The sequence below is a fragment of the Heterocephalus glaber genome, unplaced genomic scaffold (assembly GCF_053883595.1).
Source record: "Heterocephalus glaber isolate CG9 unplaced genomic scaffold, H.glaber_assembly_v1.0 deba00001572, whole genome shotgun sequence".
NCBI lineage: Eukaryota > Metazoa > Chordata > Mammalia > Rodentia > Bathyergidae > Heterocephalus > Heterocephalus glaber.
In genome coordinates, this window is record NW_028258357.1 from 21,517,175 (window position 1) to 21,536,292 (window position 19,118).

Genomic DNA, 19,118 nt, shown 5'->3' on the forward strand with positions numbered 1-19,118 from the left:
CCTCGTTCAGAGCCTGTCCTCAGGCCGGCGTGAGGCCTGGGGGCGAGGAGTGTGCGCACGTGGTGCCACCGCACGGGCTCAGTGGACGCTGGCTCCTGCTGCTGTCGCTCTCCACGGGCGACAGGTAGATAAACACAGGTGCTGGGAGGGTCCTTCGAGCCCAGCCGAGGCCGTGTGTGGCTTTCTCAGCACAGCATGTACATTGAACATCTGCTCCTTCCCAGTAGCGCACATCCGGTCCACTGAACTGTGGGCCTCGCGTGGGCGTGGGTGTGTTGGTGCTCGTGTAGAGGAGGAGCCGAGGGACCGAGGGACCGAGGGGCATGCCCACCGTCCGGCATTCTCCCCGCCCCTCCCTCCATGCACCTCGTTCCCTTCTTCTCTAACACTTTCTCTTCTCTAACGCTTTCCCTTTCTCTCTCTCTCTCAGGTTCCACATACAAGAGAAAACATGTGACATTTGATTGTTCTTCTTTCTTTTTTCCTTCCTTCCTTTCCAGTGCTGGGGATTGAACCACTGGACCCAAGCCCTTTACACTGAGCCCTTTTTATTCTGAGACAGGGTCTCGTACCGAATTGCCCTGGCTGGGCTCTAACTTGTGATCCTCCTGCCTCAGCCTCCCAGAATGCTGGGATGACAGCTACAGTATTGACTTTCTGAGCCCTTTTAATAATTCAGGAAGTATGTATCAAATGTTCATTATAGGTCTTTAGTTCTCACAGTAATCCTCTTTACAAATGAGAAAACAGAACAGAGGGAAATGAAGGAACCTGCCTGAGGACAAGGACAGAGCCAGTCAGGGGCAGTATGGGCAGGGTGTCTCTTAACCAGTGGCTGGGCATCGCTGGCTCTCCTAGGTTGAAAGTCCTCCCCCAACTCTTTTAATAAGAGATGGGGTCTCCCTATGTTGCCCACACTGGCTCCAAGCTCCTGGGCTCAAACGACCCTCCTGCCTCAGCCTCCAGAGAAGCTGGGACTCCTAAGGAGGTACACGTCACCATGCTCACCTTGTCCTTTCCCTTTTGCAAAAGGAGGAAATGTGGCGGCAGTCTGCCGGGCCAGCTGTGCAGCTCTGGGAACAGCTGCTGAGGGAAGCTGGTGGCCCTGCCAGGGGAAGCAGCGCATTTCCAATTCTCTAGACACAACTTCTGCATTGGCCGAGCCCTTTGCAGGCTTCGCTTTTGTATCCTCAGGCTAGCTGCCCTCGGTGGACCCTTCAGGAAGCAAGTCAATGTGGACTCCACCCCAAGTACTGAGATCCCGGCAGAGGCTCATCTCCCCAGGACAGTTACATGCCTGTGCTCGGTTTGCCCTGCTCTGAAGCTCTTTGTGATGAAGATGTCACCCTGAGAGAACCGTGTGGGCTCTGTCACACTGGGCCACCACAGAGGTGCATGTCTGTGATCCTAGTGCTCTGGGAGGCTGAGCCAGGAAGATCACTAGTTTGAGTCCTGCCTGGGCAACTTAGGGAGGCTCTGTCTCAAAATAAAAAATTAATGGCTGGGGATACAGCTCAGTGGCAAGGCTCTGGGTTCAGTTCTCAGTATCGCTACCCCTCTCCCCCCCAAGCAGGCTCAATTTCTGAGTTCTCTTGAAAAATCAGGTCTGTGGCTTCCCACACAGCAGCACAAGGTGGAGCTGAGTAGTGGCCTGGTCCTTCACTCAGTCTGGCCTCCAGCCCCCAGCTGTCCTGCCCAGCTGTCCCCTGCGGGCATTGCCCCTGGGAATCCCACACCGGAAGTACCAAGTGGTTCCTGCCACAGGAATTTGGCACTTCTGTGGGAGTGAGATGCTAGTGACTCGGCGCTGGGCCAACCGGGCACAGGGAGGCTGGACAGGGAAGGGCTTGCCTGGGACAGGATTCCTCAGCTGAATCCAGAGGATGTGCCTGGGAGCCGGCCAGGAAAAGGGAAGGGATCCTGGAAAGCCTTGAGAAGCTGCAGAAACAGACAAGTAGGCATCATGTGTCCCGGCCCGGGACTCTAGAGAGAGGCCTTGTGCAGGGCCTCTGTGTCAAATAACTGGGATCTCATTGTGATGCCAGCGGCATCACCGAGCCACTCTGCGCAGGACAGCCATGCCGGCTGGGCTCTGTGAGTGCCCAGCCCACGGCACTGTGCGAGCTGAGCTGCCTGGTGGAAGCACAGGCTGACTCACCAGCCCCCAGGATGCTCCTGGGATTGGATCGGCCTGGGTGGAGTAAAAGCCACACTGCTCAGCAGGACAGATTGGGATCCACACAGTCAGAAGCAACACGCTGCGCTTCACATCCAGGTGAATCTGTGCCAGACTCAGCCAAGGCTCAGGGCACTGCCGTCCTGGAGCAACGAGGCCGTTCTGTTGCATCATTCCCCAGAGAGGGGAAATGCGGCTTTCTTGGCTGCCAGGCCAGCTTTTCTATCCAGTCCTGGGAATGGAACCCTGGGCCTCTCATGCGAGGAAGCACTCCCACTGAGCTACACCCCAGCCCCAATAATTTTTTAATTGTATAAAGCATAAAAGATACTTAAAAGATGCTGTCAATATAGGGACCTATAGCAGGGGAGGCGGAAAGGGACTGGGAGCTAGAGAGAGCTCCTGGGGTGGTGTGGAGAACCAGGAACATTCCAAAGACTCCAGGAAAGGGCCAGAGACCCGTGCTAGAACCTGCTAGAGAGGCAGGACTTGGGGCACAGCACTGACCTAAGATACTTTCATTGCATGGAAATTTAAAATTCATTTCAATTATACCTAAACATAAACATATACATATGTATCCTCCTTATTTAAAAAGAAAAGGTCGCAAAGACCACAGTCCCCTTTGGCCAGCACCCCACACTCAGATTCTCACCACCCTCCCCAGAGAAAACTGCTATGGTTCAGTTGGGGGTGCACCCTGTACGCTTTTCCACTTACATACACGAAAAATACACAAAGTATGATGTTATGTTTTAAAAACACATGTGAACTAGTGATGTGTAATGTTCTACAGCTCTCCTCATGAGCGCCAAGATGCTCTTTAAAACTGTCACACAAGATCCATTGTGCGGCTATGTCACACTCTGGACATTTCTCTACCAAGGGACATTCTGGCATTTAATGTCATTATTACACATGCTATGGCAAAGGAAATCCTCGTGCCTGCTTCCTGTGCCAATGTGGGAGGCTGGCTTCTCAGATGCCAGGATCATTTTTAAACTTAAATCTTACGGAGATCATCACACTAGTGTGCTTGAGGAACTATTTCCTCTCCCCTGAAAACACCCAATACTGTCACACTCGAGTGTAAAATGATATCTTGTTATATTTCCATGACTATAAGTTTGGTTGAGGGTATTTTCCTGTTTGATTTGCCATTAACATGTCCTTTTTTTGTGTACTGTCTTATTCATGGTATTATGTATTATTTATTGTTCTCCACCTAAAAACAATCTGGACACCTTGCAAGCAGAAACTATTTCTTTTTTTATCATTTTACCCTTTTTGGCAGTAAGACTGAAAAAGTCACAAGTTTTCTGAGTCTTGAGTTTCTTTATCTATAAAATGGGCATGAAAATCGTAATGCATCAATGAATGTTGCAAGGACTAAAGGACTATATTAGGTATATTGGTAAAGCTAAACAGCATCAGTTCTATTAATATTAAGTCCTCAGGGTTTAGGCAGAATGTTCAGACATCACCATTAAGAATTGTTTGACGTAGAATTTAGAGGTCCAAAGAACAGACTAGCTGTGCTAGGCGAGTGCTCTACCACTGAGCTACAGCCCAGCCTGCTGAAGGGTTTGTAAAAGCTGGTTGTTCTAGGTGAGAAGACCTAGCCACACCCCAAGGCTGAAATCATCAAATATTTTTCCAAGTCCATTCTTTAAGATAGCAGATAAAAAATTGTTTTAGGAAGTGTTACAAATTAATTTCTTTGTGGGTCTTGCTAGGTTCTGATTTTTTTAGTTTATCTTTTATTCTTTTTAGTATAAAACTTAAGAGCAGTGTTGGACTTTTTTGGGGGTGGTACTGGGCACTCAACCCTGGGGCTCTCCACCACTGAGGAACACCCACAACCCTTACTATTTTTTAAATTTTGAGACAGCATCTTGCTAAGTTGCCCAGACTAGCTTTTAACTTGCAACCCTCCTGCCTCCAACTCCTAAGTAGCTGGGACTACAATTTGCCTGACTTGGTTTTTCACTTTTTAAAGGGAAGATCGTGATGGTTTTGGTATGATTTGAGTTTGTCCTCCAAAGGTCTGCTGGGGACCTGGTCCCAGGGGTGCAGAGTTGAGGAGGTAGCACCTTGGGGAGGTGGGGCAACGTAGTTAGGTCCTGGGGGCACCTCTGCTGGGAGAGATTAATGCAAGTGCTGAGCTTGATTAGTTCCTGCAAGAACAGGCTGTTCTAAGGGAGCCTGGCCCTTCCCTTGAGACCTCTTCTGCATCACTGCTAAGCACTCTGAAGGTGCTCGAACCACAGGATGTCACCTGCCACGGGACCATGCCAGCACAGAACAGAGCCCAGACTATGAGTTAAAGTAACTTCTTTTCTTTATAAAGCATCCAGCTTCAGATACTTTGTTACAGCCACAGTAAACCAACTAAGACACATAAAACACAGACACAGGAACATACACCCTTGTCAGTGTGCAGTTCTGCAAGTGTCCGCAAGGTCACGTAACCACTGCCAGAATCAAGAGATGGGGGGTTCTGTTCCCCCACACTTCTTTATGCTCATCAACAGTCCCTCCCTCCTCCCATCCCCAGCTCCTGACCACAGTTGATCTTTTTTTCCATCCCTATAGCATTACCCTTTCTAAAATGTCAGATAAATGAAATCGTAAGATACACTGCTTTGTGAGTCTGGCTCCTTACCTTTAATACAACAATGGTGTTGAGTTTCATCGACCTCCCGGCGCCTATAGTTCAATCCCCCCCCCCCCCACTCTGCCTACATAAATCCCAGCTTGTTTATCCTGCCCCCAGCTGAACGCAGTGACGTCCTTTCCAGATTTTTGATGGTTAGGAACCAAGCCCTCTAAACCCTTGGCAACAGGTCGTTGTGGAAACTGAAGTTCACTTCTCTCGGGTAAATACGCAGGAGTGCGAGAGCCGGGCCGGGCAGTCTGTGAGTCTGTCATTAACTCAGTAGGCCTGCCAGCTTCCGCTATGGCTGTTGCTTTATCTGCCCAGCAGCCACGTATGCTTAGGTTTTAAGTAATTCCTCCGGAACACAGAGCCCAGGACAGAGCCCATCCCACAGTCCGTCATAACATCTTCCTGGGCCAGGGGACCCTGCCTTCTTTCAGACAGCACGGAGCCACCTTTCTGCGTCTACCCCGGACAGTGAGACTCGGGGTTTCCGTGATGTCACTTGCCCCTGAGATGTTCCCCTTTTGCTGCTGAGAAGCATGGGAACCCCTCTGTAGAACCTCCCTTCTGCTCTCCAAAAAAGACAAGCCTTGCTGGCTGCGGGTCCGCAGGGGAGGACACCCACGGGCAGCACAGGGCCGGGCCTGGGGCCGGGGTGGGAGACGCTGAGCGGGCTCTTCCGTCTCGCTTTACAAACTGTGTGAGCAAAGTCACTAGAACTGAGAAGGGAAACGAACTCTCAGGGCTTGGGGTTACCTGAGGCACAAGAGCGTTAGTGTCCAGGCGAGGGCGGGGCAGTTCCCGGAGCCACTCGCGTCCCCACTCTTCACGTGTGCACGTTCACTATCTGTACCTGGGCGGAGGAGACCGGTGCCACAGGAGCCCCACAGCCCGGCGCCCTCCCCTCCGGGGTGCGGTTGTGCCTGAACAGCCCGCAGCCGGCTGCGCCCGCTGAGCTCCCGCCAGGCCGCGACGCTGAGCCGGGCAGCGTGAAGGCTCGGGCTGTGCGGAGCCGCTGATGCAACCCGGGCCGCGATCGCGACGCCCCGCGCCACGCAGCCCCACGGCGGACACCAGCGGCCCGGAGACCGACGGCCCCACCGCGCTGCCCCGCCCGCGCCGGATCAACGGGATCCGGGCAAGACAACAGGCTGCGTGGCAGCTCTCACCCGGGACCGGGGCCCGGTCCCCACGGCCCGCCCACCGACCTGGGGGCGGCGCGGGGCGCGGGGCGCGGGCCGCGCACTCACCCGGCCAGTGGAGAAGCGCCGCAGCGCCGGGCCGCCCCGCAGCAGCATGCCTGGGAGCGGGTGCGAGTCTGCAGGCTCCGCGCGGGCGCGGCCGGCGGGACGCGGGGCTCCACGGCCCGCTCCACGCAAGCAGTCCCCGCCCCTGCCGCCAGGCCCCGCCCACCGGAGGCAGGTCCTGCCCCCTCGACTGCGAGCCCAGCGCCCTCGATTGACAGGCCCCGCCCCTCGGCCGGTGGCCAATCCCGTGCGAGTGGGCGGGGCGCGCCTGCCCAGGGCTGCCTGCTGCGGGCTGGTTTCCAGCTCCAGAGTCCGCGCCCGGCAGCTGCCTGGAAACTGTGTGGGCTCCAGGAGCGACCTCGGCGATTACTGGCTGGGGAATATTCTGGGTTTCAGCTTGCAGTACACAGCGACTGGACCCCTCGTGGGGAGCTGGTACTCGTGCGTGTCCTTCGCTGCGTCCGCCTCCCTCGCCTCTCCCGCCTCTCCGTGCCCTTCACGCGCCGAAGATGAAGATGGGTCCCCCTGTTGCTCAGACCCTCTGAGGTATGCACGGTGTGATGGAAACTACGGTGAAAGCTTACTCTTTTAAAAATTGTATCACAGTAAAGACAGTGTTGTGAGTCCCTCTGAAAATCCTCCCTCGCTTCAGGCACACCCACCAGTCCTTGCCGCTCTGTAGCAGCGGGGCCCTTTCCCGAGGGTCCCTGTCCTGGCTGCCTCGGTATGGTATGCTGAGTAGGTCCACGACGTCTCCCTTTCGTGGTCATTTTGACTTTGAGGAAGAGCCAGAAGTCACACAGTGCCGCACCTGGTGAGTACGTCAGGATGAGGACCCAGCGTCGTGTTTTTACGAGCTGCCCTCGGCTTTCTGTTGGACGCGGTGGGCAGCAGCACTCACTGTAAGTTTTTATCATATCTCATAAATCTGAAAGAGGACGCCAGACCTGCTCCAGAAAGTGGCAGGAACGATAGGATGGGTGCGTTTGAAGCAAGGGGCAATTTAGAGGGGGATTAGTGGCAGTGAGCCTTTTACTACAATAAATGTTTTAAATTTAAGCATTCACTGTACATGTTGGTCATCCTTGGCCAGATATCTCCCCTAGGCATGGTGGGTCTGACACTGCGAGCCACACCCACACCCAGTTGAGAAGGCAACAGGCTGATCGTCTGCATCAAACTGTAAAGAATAAGGGTGTGGGCATCTTCACTATGCGGGGATCCTGATGGCCACCTCGTAGGCCGATCCAAGGGTCACTGAGATCCTGCCCATCGGGCCTGAGCAAGGCCGGTCCCCGGGAGATGCCAGATATGGGGCCTTCTCCCTCCCTCTCTGGACGAAAAGCTCAGACTTGCTTCAGCTGAGCGCTTATCTCCAGCGGAAGTGAGCCTGCTACCCAGGGCCATCTGCAGCCTGACACTTATTTCTCACTGCTCAGTTGCACTTATAATTCTACCGGACAGAGTACTTGCTCTTGGACAATGCTTTCCATAAAAACTTCTCACTTGTCACCATCCTGGCGTGACCAATTATATTACTGCCTCCTGGAGACACACCCCCCCCCCCAGTGTTTTATTTTATTGTTGTGTTGTTTTGGTTTTGTCCCTTAACTTCCTTATTCCCCACAAGCAATCTTTCACTCCTCTAAATGGAGAAGAGTTTTTGTCTGACGTTTCTCATGGATGTCTTGATCTCTTACTGATATTTGTATATCTGTTATCTTCTTACTGGAAACTTCTTGCCAGCTGAGTTCATGACTGGTTCATCAAAATTTACAGCCTCTAGCACTATGCAAAGGTTAAAAAAATCAACTTGCTGAAAGACAATAAATGAATGAAGGTGGTTAAGAGAGTGAGAAGTAGAAAGAACTATCCTTAAAGCTTGGAGAATTGTAGTGAACATTCACTTTCCTGCCTGCTTTTTGTGACTTGCTTTTTACAAACTTTCAAACATTGATACTCATTTTACTTGTTCTGGCCTGTGTAACCCAGGAAAAGTTGAGCAAGTGTGATTTTCTTTACAACATATAGAGTTTATGTTCACTGCAAAGTAATGAAACATTCATACTAAGTTTTTCTTTCCTGCAAGAACCCAAAATGTAGCTCCATGGATAATTGGAGGCTGAGAATTAGAGAGCGTGACAAACCAAAATTTTGTTCAATAATGAGGATGACATAAAGTCATTTTTAGAAACAAACCTTGAGAAAATTTGTCATCCTCAGACACAAAATAAAGGGACTATTAGAGAGCATCCTGCTAGCAAGAAAACAATTATTCACATGGAAGTCTGAAAATGCAGGAAGAACACCAGAAAAAGGCAGAGACATTGATGATGTGTGAAAATGTACAAATAGACCTATAAATGACTACAGGAAACTGCTGGATAAACTTGGAGGGTTTGGAGAAATGGAGGGTTCACCAAGCAGAAAGCAAAAAATCACAGTGGAAGTTCCAAGATGAGGAATGAAGAATGACAGGAAGGGGAAATGGGAGAAAAAAATTTAAAGTAATATTGTATAAAACAATAATGTTTTTTGAACTTGAAAAACGTATAAAATCAAAAGACTTGGCCACAATACCATATGATTTTCACAAAGAAGATGGAGTTAAAATATTCTAAGATTCCAGTATTGTCTTGGAAATAATGAAAATGCAGGGCCGGGGATTTAGCTCATTGGTTCTGCAGCCTGCCTCGAAAGCAGAAGGACGCGAGTTCTATCCCGGGGTACCAAAAAAGAAAAAAAAAGAAAAAGAAAATGCAAATAATGTATGTTAGACTTTGACAAAGATGTATATTATAATCACTAGTACAACTCCTAAAAGAATATTAATAAGATGTGTAACTATCAATTTGAGTGTGCATAATTATCAGGAAAATAGAATGATTTTCAAAATCCAAAAGAAAGCAAGAAAGGAGAAAGGAACATATTTTTGAAAAATAGCAGGAAAATAGTAAGATGTTAGATTTAAGCTTAAATATACCTGTAATTGCATTAAATGAAAATGGAATAAATGCTTTAATTAAATGACAAAGACTGTCAGATTCCTTAAAAACAAAACTTTTTTAGAAAAAAAAAACTTTTCGGTCCAGGGATTTAGCTCAGTGGTGCCACACCTGCCTGGCAAACACAAGGTTCTGATTCAATCACCATCCCCCCCAAAAAATAAAAAATTTAAAGACAGATTGTGAAATACAAAGATTCTGAAATAATGATTTTTTTTAAAACCCCAATTGAATTGAACTAAAAAAGTGTCAATTCAACAAAGAGATAAAAACATTCTAAATTTGTATATACTGTAGTTAGTAATATAATCTTGAGCTTCTTTTTTCTTTTCTTTCTTCTTTTTTTTTTTTTTTTTTTTTGGTTTTTTGAGACAGAGTCTTACTATGTAGCCCAGCCTGGTCTCAAACTTGTAGTGGTCACCTTGCCTCAGCCTCCCGCATGCTGAGATCACAGGCATGCGCCACCACACCTGGTATATAACCTCAAATTTTGCAAAGCAAATAGTGTCATAACTTTAAGCAAAGCTAGACAAACTTGGAATCATACTTAATGACTTTAATATACCATTTTTAGCAAGTGAAAAAAGTTATTTAAGCAGAAAAAAATCAAGACTAATGCATATTTAAATGAGATGAGTAATGTACTTGACCTAATTAACAAATATAGACATTTCCACATTCCATATATCCATATACGTATATTTGTGTGTGTATAGGGGGGTTGGGGGTCAAACCCAGGGCCTTTCACATGCCACACAAGTGCTCTACCACTAAGCTACACCCACAGCCCTATATATTTTTTAAATATATACAACATGTTTTTAGAAAGTCACCATATGTTAGGCTAAAAAGAATTTAAATCACAATGTATGGTCCCTGCCCACAACAGAATTAAGCTAGAAATCCATACCACAAAGACAATTGCTGTAATTGCCTCTTCTGTGGAAGTTACTAAATATGTGTCTAAACAGGGGTAGGGGAGGTTCTGGAAGACGTAGCAAGGCCTTTGCTTTCCCAATGTTCCGTGTAGAAGGGAGCAGTGTGTATCTGTAGATATTTCCAGGACATATTTGCTGAGGGGGAGGGAATGAGAGAGAATGTAATTAGTCTCTAGAGAAACTTGCAGAAGCAAAATTGAAAGCAGGTTATGGTCATCGGGGATAAAAGTGTACTTGTTACCATTTCTGGAGGACACAGTTGTAAAATGCCATTGATACTTTCCAGACAATACAAGGCCAAAGCAAAGAGGAAGATCAAGCAGCCTTAGATGAGACAGCAGTCGCCAGTGACCACATTCCCACTCAACTGGACTTTCCAAATGGAGACCATTCCTGTGGCCAGTGAGCTGGCTGGCTGAATAAGAGAGCTGAAGCCCAGATCTGTGGCACACACCTGCAATCTCTGTTACTTGGGATACTGGGGCAGGAGGATTGCTAGTTCAAGCCCAGATTGGGTAAAACTTAGTGAGATTTTTGTCTCACAGTAAATTGCTGGAGATGTAGCTCTGTGGTAGAGTGCCCCTGGGTTTGTTTGGTTGGTTGGTTTTGGTGTTTTGAGACAGGGTCTCACTGTGTAGTTCAGGGTGGCCTTGAACTCACTTTGTAGCCTAGGCTGGCCTCAAACTCTCATCAATCCTCCTGCCTCAGCCTCCAGAGTACTGGGATTACAGGTGTGCACCACCATGCCCAGATGTGCCCTGGGTTTGACCTGAACTGTGAATCTGCTTGTTTTTATTATTTCTCCTTACATCTCACCTCTTTGTTTCCATCCATACGATATTTCATCAAGACTGACAGCTTGGCAGGTGGCTCTAGGAAGTATTGTCTATGCTCTTAAATTTTGAATGTGTATAATTTTTATTAGTAAAATAACCCATTGATTTAAAAGATGCTATAATCCTAAATCATGATACATCAACTTGACAGATGAAGAAACTCGTGGGGCCTTAGCAAAGCACTCTCCTGGGTGTGTCTGTGGATGCCTGGCTGTAGGCCAGTGAATTGAGGGGAGACCAGCCCGGGCGGTGTTTGGCGCCACCAACAGGCTTCAACCTGGATGGAGTAAAAGTGGGAGGAAGAAGGAAGTGTGTTTGTTACTGAAGAGCTCCAGCCTTCCCATCTCATTTCCACAGCCCTCTCCAGTTTTTCAGCTTCCAGCACAAACTCGCAAAGCAGACTCCAGGGAGCTTCCAAGCTCCTGACCTCGGGCTGGCACTGCATCCCTGTCCTCTTGTTTCATCTCCCTGGGCTGAGCAGCTCCTGGATCCTGGTGTGCAGATAGCCATTGGACTCTGCCGCCTCTCCGGTCTTGTAAGCTACCTAATAAATCCCCTTCTGTAACTATATATGTGTTTTCTGTTGCTTCTGCACTTCTACAGAACCCTGATATGGCTTAGAGCAATACAAATTAATTTGCTGAATGTACATGCTTGTATTTCCCATCTTTTACTATGGGACTAGTTTTAAAAAGCAGTTTTATGAAACCACGAGATATTTAAGTTCCTGTATCTGATTTACAGTGGTAGCTCTGTTCACAAACTTAATTTGTTCCACGATTTTGGAAAAGGTGGGCATGTTTGTGTTCCTATGGGAAAGATGGCCACGGTCATGTTTGTTACCCAGTGTGGAGTTTGGAAACAAAAACAAAATTTTGCCAAATGCTTTTATGAACCACGTTGTTCTCGAACAAAAGAACTTGTGAACTGAGGTACCACTGTATTTTACTTAACATTATGATTGCAAGGTGAATCCATTTTCCTAAAAATGACTCCTGTATCCTTCTTTATATTACAGTAGTACTTCACTGTGTATAAACACCATATTTTCTTTATCCATTCATCTACCAAGGGACATATAGGCAACTTCCAAGATTTAGCTATTGTGAATTGTGGTGCTATAAGCATGGGCATGCATGGATCACTGTAATATGATGACTAACTCAGGAAAATACTGAGGAGGGTAATAGGTCAAATGGAATTTCTTGTTTTCGTTTTTTGAGGAATCTTCACACTAATTTCCATAATGGTTATACTAGTTTACATTCCAACCAGCAGTGATAAAGGGTTCCTTTTCCCTGAAGCCCGCCCGGCATTTGTTGTTATGTGATTTCTTGATCATGACCATTCTTTTTGGAGTAAGATGGCATCTCAGTGTTGTTTTAATTTGTATTTCTGTAATGGCAAAAGATGTTGATGTTACTGGTATAGAGGAAAGCTATTGATTTTCATGTGTTGACTTTGTATCTTGCTACTGCACTGAATATAGTTATTATTTTAGGAGACTTTTAGTGGATATTTTTGGATCTTCTATGTAGAAGATCATGTCATCTGCAAATAATGATAATTTGACTTCTTACTTTCTTACACATATTTCTTTTATTTCTTTCTCTTTCCTAAATTGTTTTGACTAATGTTTCAAGATCTATTTTGAACAGTACTGGTGACAGCAACATCCTTTCCTTGTTTCTGATTTTAGGGGAAAGCTTTTACTTATTTCCACTTAATATGATGTTGGTCATTGGTTTGTCATAAATGGCATTTATCAGATTCAGATACACCTATTCTCTTCAGGGTTTTTTTTTTATCATGAATAGTTGATAGATTTTGTCAAAGACTTTTTCTTTTGGTACCGGGGATCAAACTCAGGACTTTGAGCCTGTGAGGCAGGCGGCGGAACCACTGAGCTAAATCCGCGGCCCTCAGAGACTTTTTTCTATGTCAGTTGGCATGATTGTGTGATTTTTGTTCTTGCTTCTGTCCTTGCTTCTGTTTATGTGATGTATTACACTTATTGATTTGCATATTTTGAACCATCCTTGCATCCCTGGGATGAATCCTTCTTAGTCAGGATGTATGATCTTTTTGATGGTTTGTTGCACCCTGTTTGCCAGTATCTTGCTCAGGATTTTTGCGTCAGTGCTTATTAAAGAGATTTCCCTTCAGTTCCCTTTTTTGGATGAGTCCTTTTCCGGTTTTGGAATCAGAGTAATACTAGTTTCCAAGAATGACTTTGGGAGTACTACTTCGTTTTTATTTCATTAAAGAGTTTGAGGAGGATTTGCATTAGATCTTGCCTGAAGTTCTTGTAGAATTTACCAGTGAATCCATCCAGACCTGGCCTTTTCTTAGTTGGTAGTTGTTTTTTTTTTATTACTTCTTTATTTTCATTGAGTGATATTGGATTATTTGGGGTTTTTATGGCTTCAGTTTTGGTAGTTCATATGTATCTAGGAATCCATTCATATCTTCAGAATTCTTCATTTTATTAGAATACTGGCTCTCAAAGTAGTTACTAATAATCTTCTGGATTTTAGCAGAGTCTGTTGTGATTTCACCTTTTTCATTTCTAGTTGGACGGATTTAGGGTCCCCCCTCCTTTACTTTAGTTTTTTGAGACAGGGTTTCACTGTGTAGTCTAAGCTAATCTTGAACTCACTGTGTAGTCCAGCCTGGCCTTGAACTCATGGCCATCCTCCTCCCTCACCTCTCTAATGCTGGGATTACAGGCATATGCCACCACAGCTGGCTATATTCTGATTTTTATAATTTCCTTCCCTGTACTAACTTGGGATTTGGATTATTCTTATTTTTCTAGGGCATTGAGGTGCAGTATTAAGTTATTGTGGACATTCACAACTAGAAACTTCCCTCTTAGGACTGCTTTCAATGTGTCCCATAGGTTCTAGTATATTGTACCAGCATTATCATTTGATTCGAATAACTGTCTAATTTCATCCTTGATTTCTTCTGTGACTCATTGATTATTCAAGAGGATATTGTTTCATTTCCTTGTGTCTGTATAATTTCTGTTGTTTGTTTGCCATTGATTTCTAGTTTCATTGCACTATGATTTGATAGTGCATGAGATAATTTTGTTTGTTTGCACTTATTTAAGCATGCTTTATGGGCTACCATGTGATCTGTTTTGGAGACCATCCCATGTGCTGCTGAGAATCTGTATTCTGTTGTTAGATGAAACACTGTAGATATCTATTAAGTCCATTTGTTCAAAGTTTTGGTTCAACTCTGATATTTTATTGTTGATTGTTTTTCTAGTTGATCTGTCTATTTGAAACAGTGGGTGTGGAGAGCGGTGTTAGCCATAGAGGCTCCATGTTAAATCTTACCCTCCATTGTATAGAGCAAGGAGACTATGTTACAAGGAACTGCGTCCTTGCCAAATTAGATGCTTACCTTTGGAGACTGTCCTGGAACATGATGAACGTTTTGTAAGCCCGAGAAACGGGAGGGCCCATGAGGGTGGGGAATTTCCAAAGAACTAGAGAACAAGGAAGCAGGTGTCTTTGAGTAAGGGTCATGATTAATAACCAAGCTCACCGGTGAATAAAAGGAGGAGAGTGAAAAGCATGGCGGTTCTCTCTCTCTCTCTCCCTCTCCCTCTCCCTCCCCCTCCCCCTCCCCCTCCCCCTCCCCCCTCCTCCTCCTCCCTCCCTCCCCCCTCTCCCCCCCTCTCCCCCCCCTCCCCCCTTCCCCCCTCCCCCTTCCCCCCTCCCCCTCTCCCCCCTCCCCCTCCCCCCCTTCCCCCCTCCCCCCCCCTTTCTCTTTCTTCATCCTCACTCCCACATTCAGGTACTGTTCGACAAGTGACGGCTGGCTCCGTCATGGGTGGCGCCCGAACAGGGACCTGAATATGGAGGACCATAGTGAAGGACACCGCGGATCGTGAGCTCGGATAAGTAAATTAAGGGCGGTGAATACACTCGGAAGTAACAAGATGGGTATTGGTAACAGCAGAATGCTTTTTGAACATATGCTTAAAAATATGCTTCGCGGAGCAAAGGTAGGGCATCAATAATTATGTAATTTTTAGAATTTGTAGAGAAAGTTTGTCCTTGGTTCTCTGAAGAAGGCACGGTAGATTTAGAAGTATGGAATAAGGTGGGAAAGCGACTTCAGGACTATTACGATGGTCATGGACCCACTAAAATCCCTATAGATGCTTTTAGTTTATGGGCTTTAATTAGAGATAGTTTGGATTCTCGGTATGAGGGAGAGAGGGTTGAAGGACCCTCCTCAAGTCCTTCCTCGGAGGAGCCTGACAAGGCTGGTGTTCCCGAGGTTGTCCCTCCACCTCCTATAGAAGACTCAGGGCGAGGGAGGAATAGTTTCTAGTAGAATTGCTGGTTTTGATCCCCCGCTGGTTGCAGGTCCAAGATTAATGAAAAAAACTGACCCTCTTATAGCCATGATTAAACATCCCCCAGGACCCAGGCCTTTGTCTGTCAATTCTCGGTCTCTGTCGCCATTACAAGCTACCTTGCAACATGTGGTTGACAGAGGGGAAGATACCCAGGGCTTTCATTTAGCTTGTCCAGTATTTGAGGAAGCTGACACTCAAGGGAATATGGTCAGAATCTATCGGCCGATATCTTTTAAGCAACTTAAAGTGTTAAAAATGGCATGTGCACAATATGGCCCTACCGCACCTTTTACTCAGGCTATGTTAGAATCGTTGAGCACGGAGGCGCTGCCTCCCGGAGATTGGAAACAGCTTGCTAAGGCATGCCTGTCTGGGGCAGATTACCTCCTTTGGAAAACAGAATTTTCTGAGCAGTGTCAAAGAACAGCTGAATTAAATTGGGCTAATAGAAATGATACTGATTATGACATGCTGGCAGGAGAAGGGCAATATGCGGACCTCGCCAATCAATTACTTTGCTCAGATACAACGGTGCATACATGCCCGGACCTGTCCTTGTTATGTGGGTCACATTAGGGCTCATTCTGGGCTTCCCAGACCCCTGGCAAAGGGAAATTGTGGATGCTTATGGATTGACTGCAGCAGAACGGCTGTGGCATCCTAAAACGAAATCATCATATGCTCAAGTGAGGCGGAAAGATCCCCTCACGGGTGTATGGAGTGGCCCTGACCCGGTATTAATATGGGGACGAGGGCATGTTTGTTTTCCCGCAGGATGCTGAAGGTGCCAGGTGGCTGCCCGAAAGATTGGTCCGTTTTGCGGGAAATTCTCCTGCCCCTTAGGATGATCCTGACAACTGTCCTGCTGGTAAATCTAATGATGACGCTTAATGAGAAGGTTTATTGGACTTATGTACCTGATCCACCTGTTGTACATCCAATGAGCTGAAAAAATGGAGAAGTAATGGTATGGGTGAATAATAACAGGCTGTTGGATGAGCCGGTGGCACCTGACAAGAACGAGGTCTGATTGTTCAACTATATGGGATCAGAAACTGGAATCCCCATATGTTTCTTCAAAATCAACAGAACTGATTGTGTAAGACTGAGCATTCCCACCCTGGCAGGATGCCCCTGTGAAATATGCTATAATACTGGATTTGATACTTATGTTTTGGACTGGTCTGAAAATTCTTGTCATCCCAAAAGAAATGTCACTGCATATGTCATGCGCTCTTAGGTATTGCTTGTAGGAAATATTAGTGTTCAGAAAGATTATGATTATTATAATGTAATTTACTTCAATTGTCAAATAAGCAATTGTGTCACCCGAACAGAAAATCAGATAATGGTTTTGCGAATGTGTTCTTAGATTTGGATATTATAGATCTCCAAAATGCAGAACCCCTAAAATTTGATGCAGCCCAGACTGCACAGGATTTTTATAGAAACAAATTAGAAAAGTTCTGCCATCTACATCTGCATTTACGCAGTAACTCATTTCCATAGTAATTATTGGAGGAGGGCTGCCTCTTAGATGCATGATCCTTCCGGCGCTACTACAGATGTTTATGCATTCTTTAATGAGGATGGCTGGAAGTATTCATGGTCTACAATTACATGCTACGCCACCTAAATCCATGGTGTAATTCCCTGCAGAGGCTGACAGTCAATGACGGGTAAGAGGAATACAGGAAATCACCAACCTAAGACAGAACAAGAGTATGCTGACACTCTTGACTCCATGACAGGTAAGGGATTTCTTTATATTCCTCACCTAAGACAGGCACAGCCTATCTGCGTGATCAAGGGACCTTGATCATAATACATAAAACGGGGAGATGTAGAGAGCGGTGTTAGCTATAGAGGCTCCATGTTAAATCTTACCCTCCATTGTATAGAGCAAGGAGACTATGTTATGAGGAACCGCGTCCTTGCCAAATTAGATGTTTACCTTCGGAGATTGTCCTGGAGCATGATGAACGTTTTGTAAGCCCGAGAAAGGGAAGGCCCATGAGGGTGGGGAATTTCCAAAGAACTGGAGAACAAGGAAGCAGGTGTCTTTGGGTAAGGGTCATGATTAATAACCAAGCTCACCAGTGAATAAAAGGAGGAGAATGAAAAGCGTGGCAGCGTGCTCCCTCTCTCCCTCCCTCCCTCCCCCCCCTCCCCCCCTCCCCCCTCCCTCCCTCCCTCCCCCCTCCCTCCCCCCCTCCCCCCCTCCCTCCCTCCCTCCCTCCCCCCCCCCTCCCTCCCTCCCTCTCCCCCTCTCCCTCCCTCCCTCCCTCTCCCCCTCTCCCCCTCCCTCCCTCCCTCTCCCCCTCCCTCCCTCCCTCCCTCCCTCCCTCTCCCCCTCTCTCCCTCCCCCCTCCCCCCTCCCTCCCTCCCTCCCCCCTCCCCCCCTCCCCCTCTCCCCCTCTCCCCCTCCCTCCCTCCCTCCCTCCCTCCCTCCCTCTCCCCCTCTCTCCCCCTCCCTCCCTCCCTCCCTCTCCCCCTCTCCCCCTCCCTCCCTCCCTCCCTCTCCCCCTCTCCCCCTCCCTCCCTCCCTCCCTCTCCCCCTCTCCCCCTCCCTCCCTCCCTCCCTCTCCCCCTCTCTCCCTCCCCCCCTCTCTCCCTCCCTCCCTCCCCCCCTCCCTCCCTCCCTCCCCCCCTCCCTCCCTCCCTCCCCCCCTCCCTCTCCCCCTCCCTCCCCCCCCTCCCTCTCCCCCTCTCCCCCTCCCTCCCTCCCTCCCTCTCCCCCTCCCTCCCTCCCTCCCTCTCCCCCCTCTCTCCCTCCCTCCCTCCCCCCCTCCCTCCCTCCCCCCCTCTCTCCCTCCCTCCCTCCCTCCCCCCCTCCCCCGACTCTGTCTCTGCATCTTTCTTTCTGCAGCTTTCTTTTTCTTCATCCTCACTCCCCCATTCAGGTATTGTTAGACAAGTGATGGCTGGCTCCGTCAGTGGGCTACAGAGGTCCCCCATGATAATTACATTGGTGTTTATCTGATTTTTCTTGTCCACCAGTGTTTTATGAAGTTAGTTGCAATGGTGGTTGGCACATATATGTTTATAATTGGTATCTCTTCCTGTTGAATTGTTCCCTTAACCAATATGTAGTGGCTTTCTTTGCCTCTTCTGAGCATTTTGGGCTTGAAATCCACTTTGTCTGAAATTAGAACAGTACTCTTGCTTTTTTCCAGGTTTTTATTGCATGGGATATTTTTCATCCTTTGATTTTCAATCTGTGCATTTCTTTTTGTATGAAATGTGTTTCTTATATACTGCATCCTATTGGGTTTTCTTTCTTGATCCATTTTACCAATATGTGTCTTTTGACTTGGGAATTGAAACCATTCATATTTAGAGTATTACTGAAAGATATTGACTTATTCTTCTCATTGCATTACAGCAAACCCATTAAAATTACAGCAGACTTCTCAACACAAACCTTAAAGGCCAGGAGGGCTTGGAGTGAGGAGTTTTAAGCCCTAAAAAATAACAACTTCCAACCCACATTTACATATCCTGCAAAACTTTCTTTCAAAATGATGGAGAAATAAGGTCTTTACATGACACCTAAAGAAAAGAGCACCTAAAGAAAAAAAAAAAGTGAGACCAAGGATATTTATAGAATTAGATAAACATACCAGAAAAAAAACCCAGCAAAAAATAGAAGAGAAAAGAAAAAAAGGAAGAAAAAAGAAATAATATGGAGAGAAAAATTATTTTAAAATTTAAAAAGAGAAAGTATGAAAAAGAAAGATTTAAAAAAATGAGTCCAAAAAGACAAAAAAAATATTTTTTTCTCTGTATTTTTGAATGAATGGTTTCCTTCTAGGGTCTGCAGGTTTGAAGGACAGTAAGTCTCGGTTTCCTCTGTCTAGCCCTAGGGCC

General features: G+C 46.9%; 2 protein-coding genes across 14 annotated transcripts in view; one reads left to right on the forward strand and one right to left on the reverse strand.

Annotated features, from left to right (window-relative positions):
• The window catches only part of Aldh1l2 (aldehyde dehydrogenase 1 family member L2), a 50,035-nt gene extending 43,805 nt beyond the window's left edge, over positions 1-6,230 (reverse strand). For 2 of the 3 annotated variants that reach the window (XM_021258385.2, XM_004844817.3), the window contains exon 1: positions 6,089-6,229. In XM_021258385.2, the coding sequence (XP_021114044.2) occupies positions 6,089-6,136 (48 nt within the window). In that variant the 5' untranslated portion in view covers positions 6,137-6,229. Of the gene's footprint in view, positions 1-6,088 lie in introns of all 3 variants that reach the window. The other variant, XM_004844816.4, reaches the window with a different exon arrangement.
• Positions 6,231-6,400: 170 nt separating this feature from the next.
• Positions 6,401-19,118, forward strand: part of Washc4 (WASH complex subunit 4) — an 85,203-nt gene continuing 72,485 nt past the window's right edge. For 3 of the 11 annotated variants that reach the window (XR_015443582.1, XM_087192751.1, XM_087192742.1), the window contains exons 1-5: positions 6,403-6,631; positions 6,738-6,899; positions 10,315-11,399; positions 14,678-16,116; positions 16,908-16,999. Coding sequence is in view for 10 of the 11 variants with exons in the window: in XM_087192751.1 (XP_087048877.1) it covers positions 16,921-16,999 (79 nt within the window). In the remaining variant the exon portion in view is untranslated. Of the gene's footprint in view, positions 6,632-6,726; positions 6,900-10,288; positions 11,400-14,677; positions 16,117-16,907; positions 17,000-19,118 lie in introns of those variants that run through there. The other 8 variants (XM_087192748.1, XM_087192753.1, XM_087192745.1 and 5 more) reach the window with 8 other exon arrangements.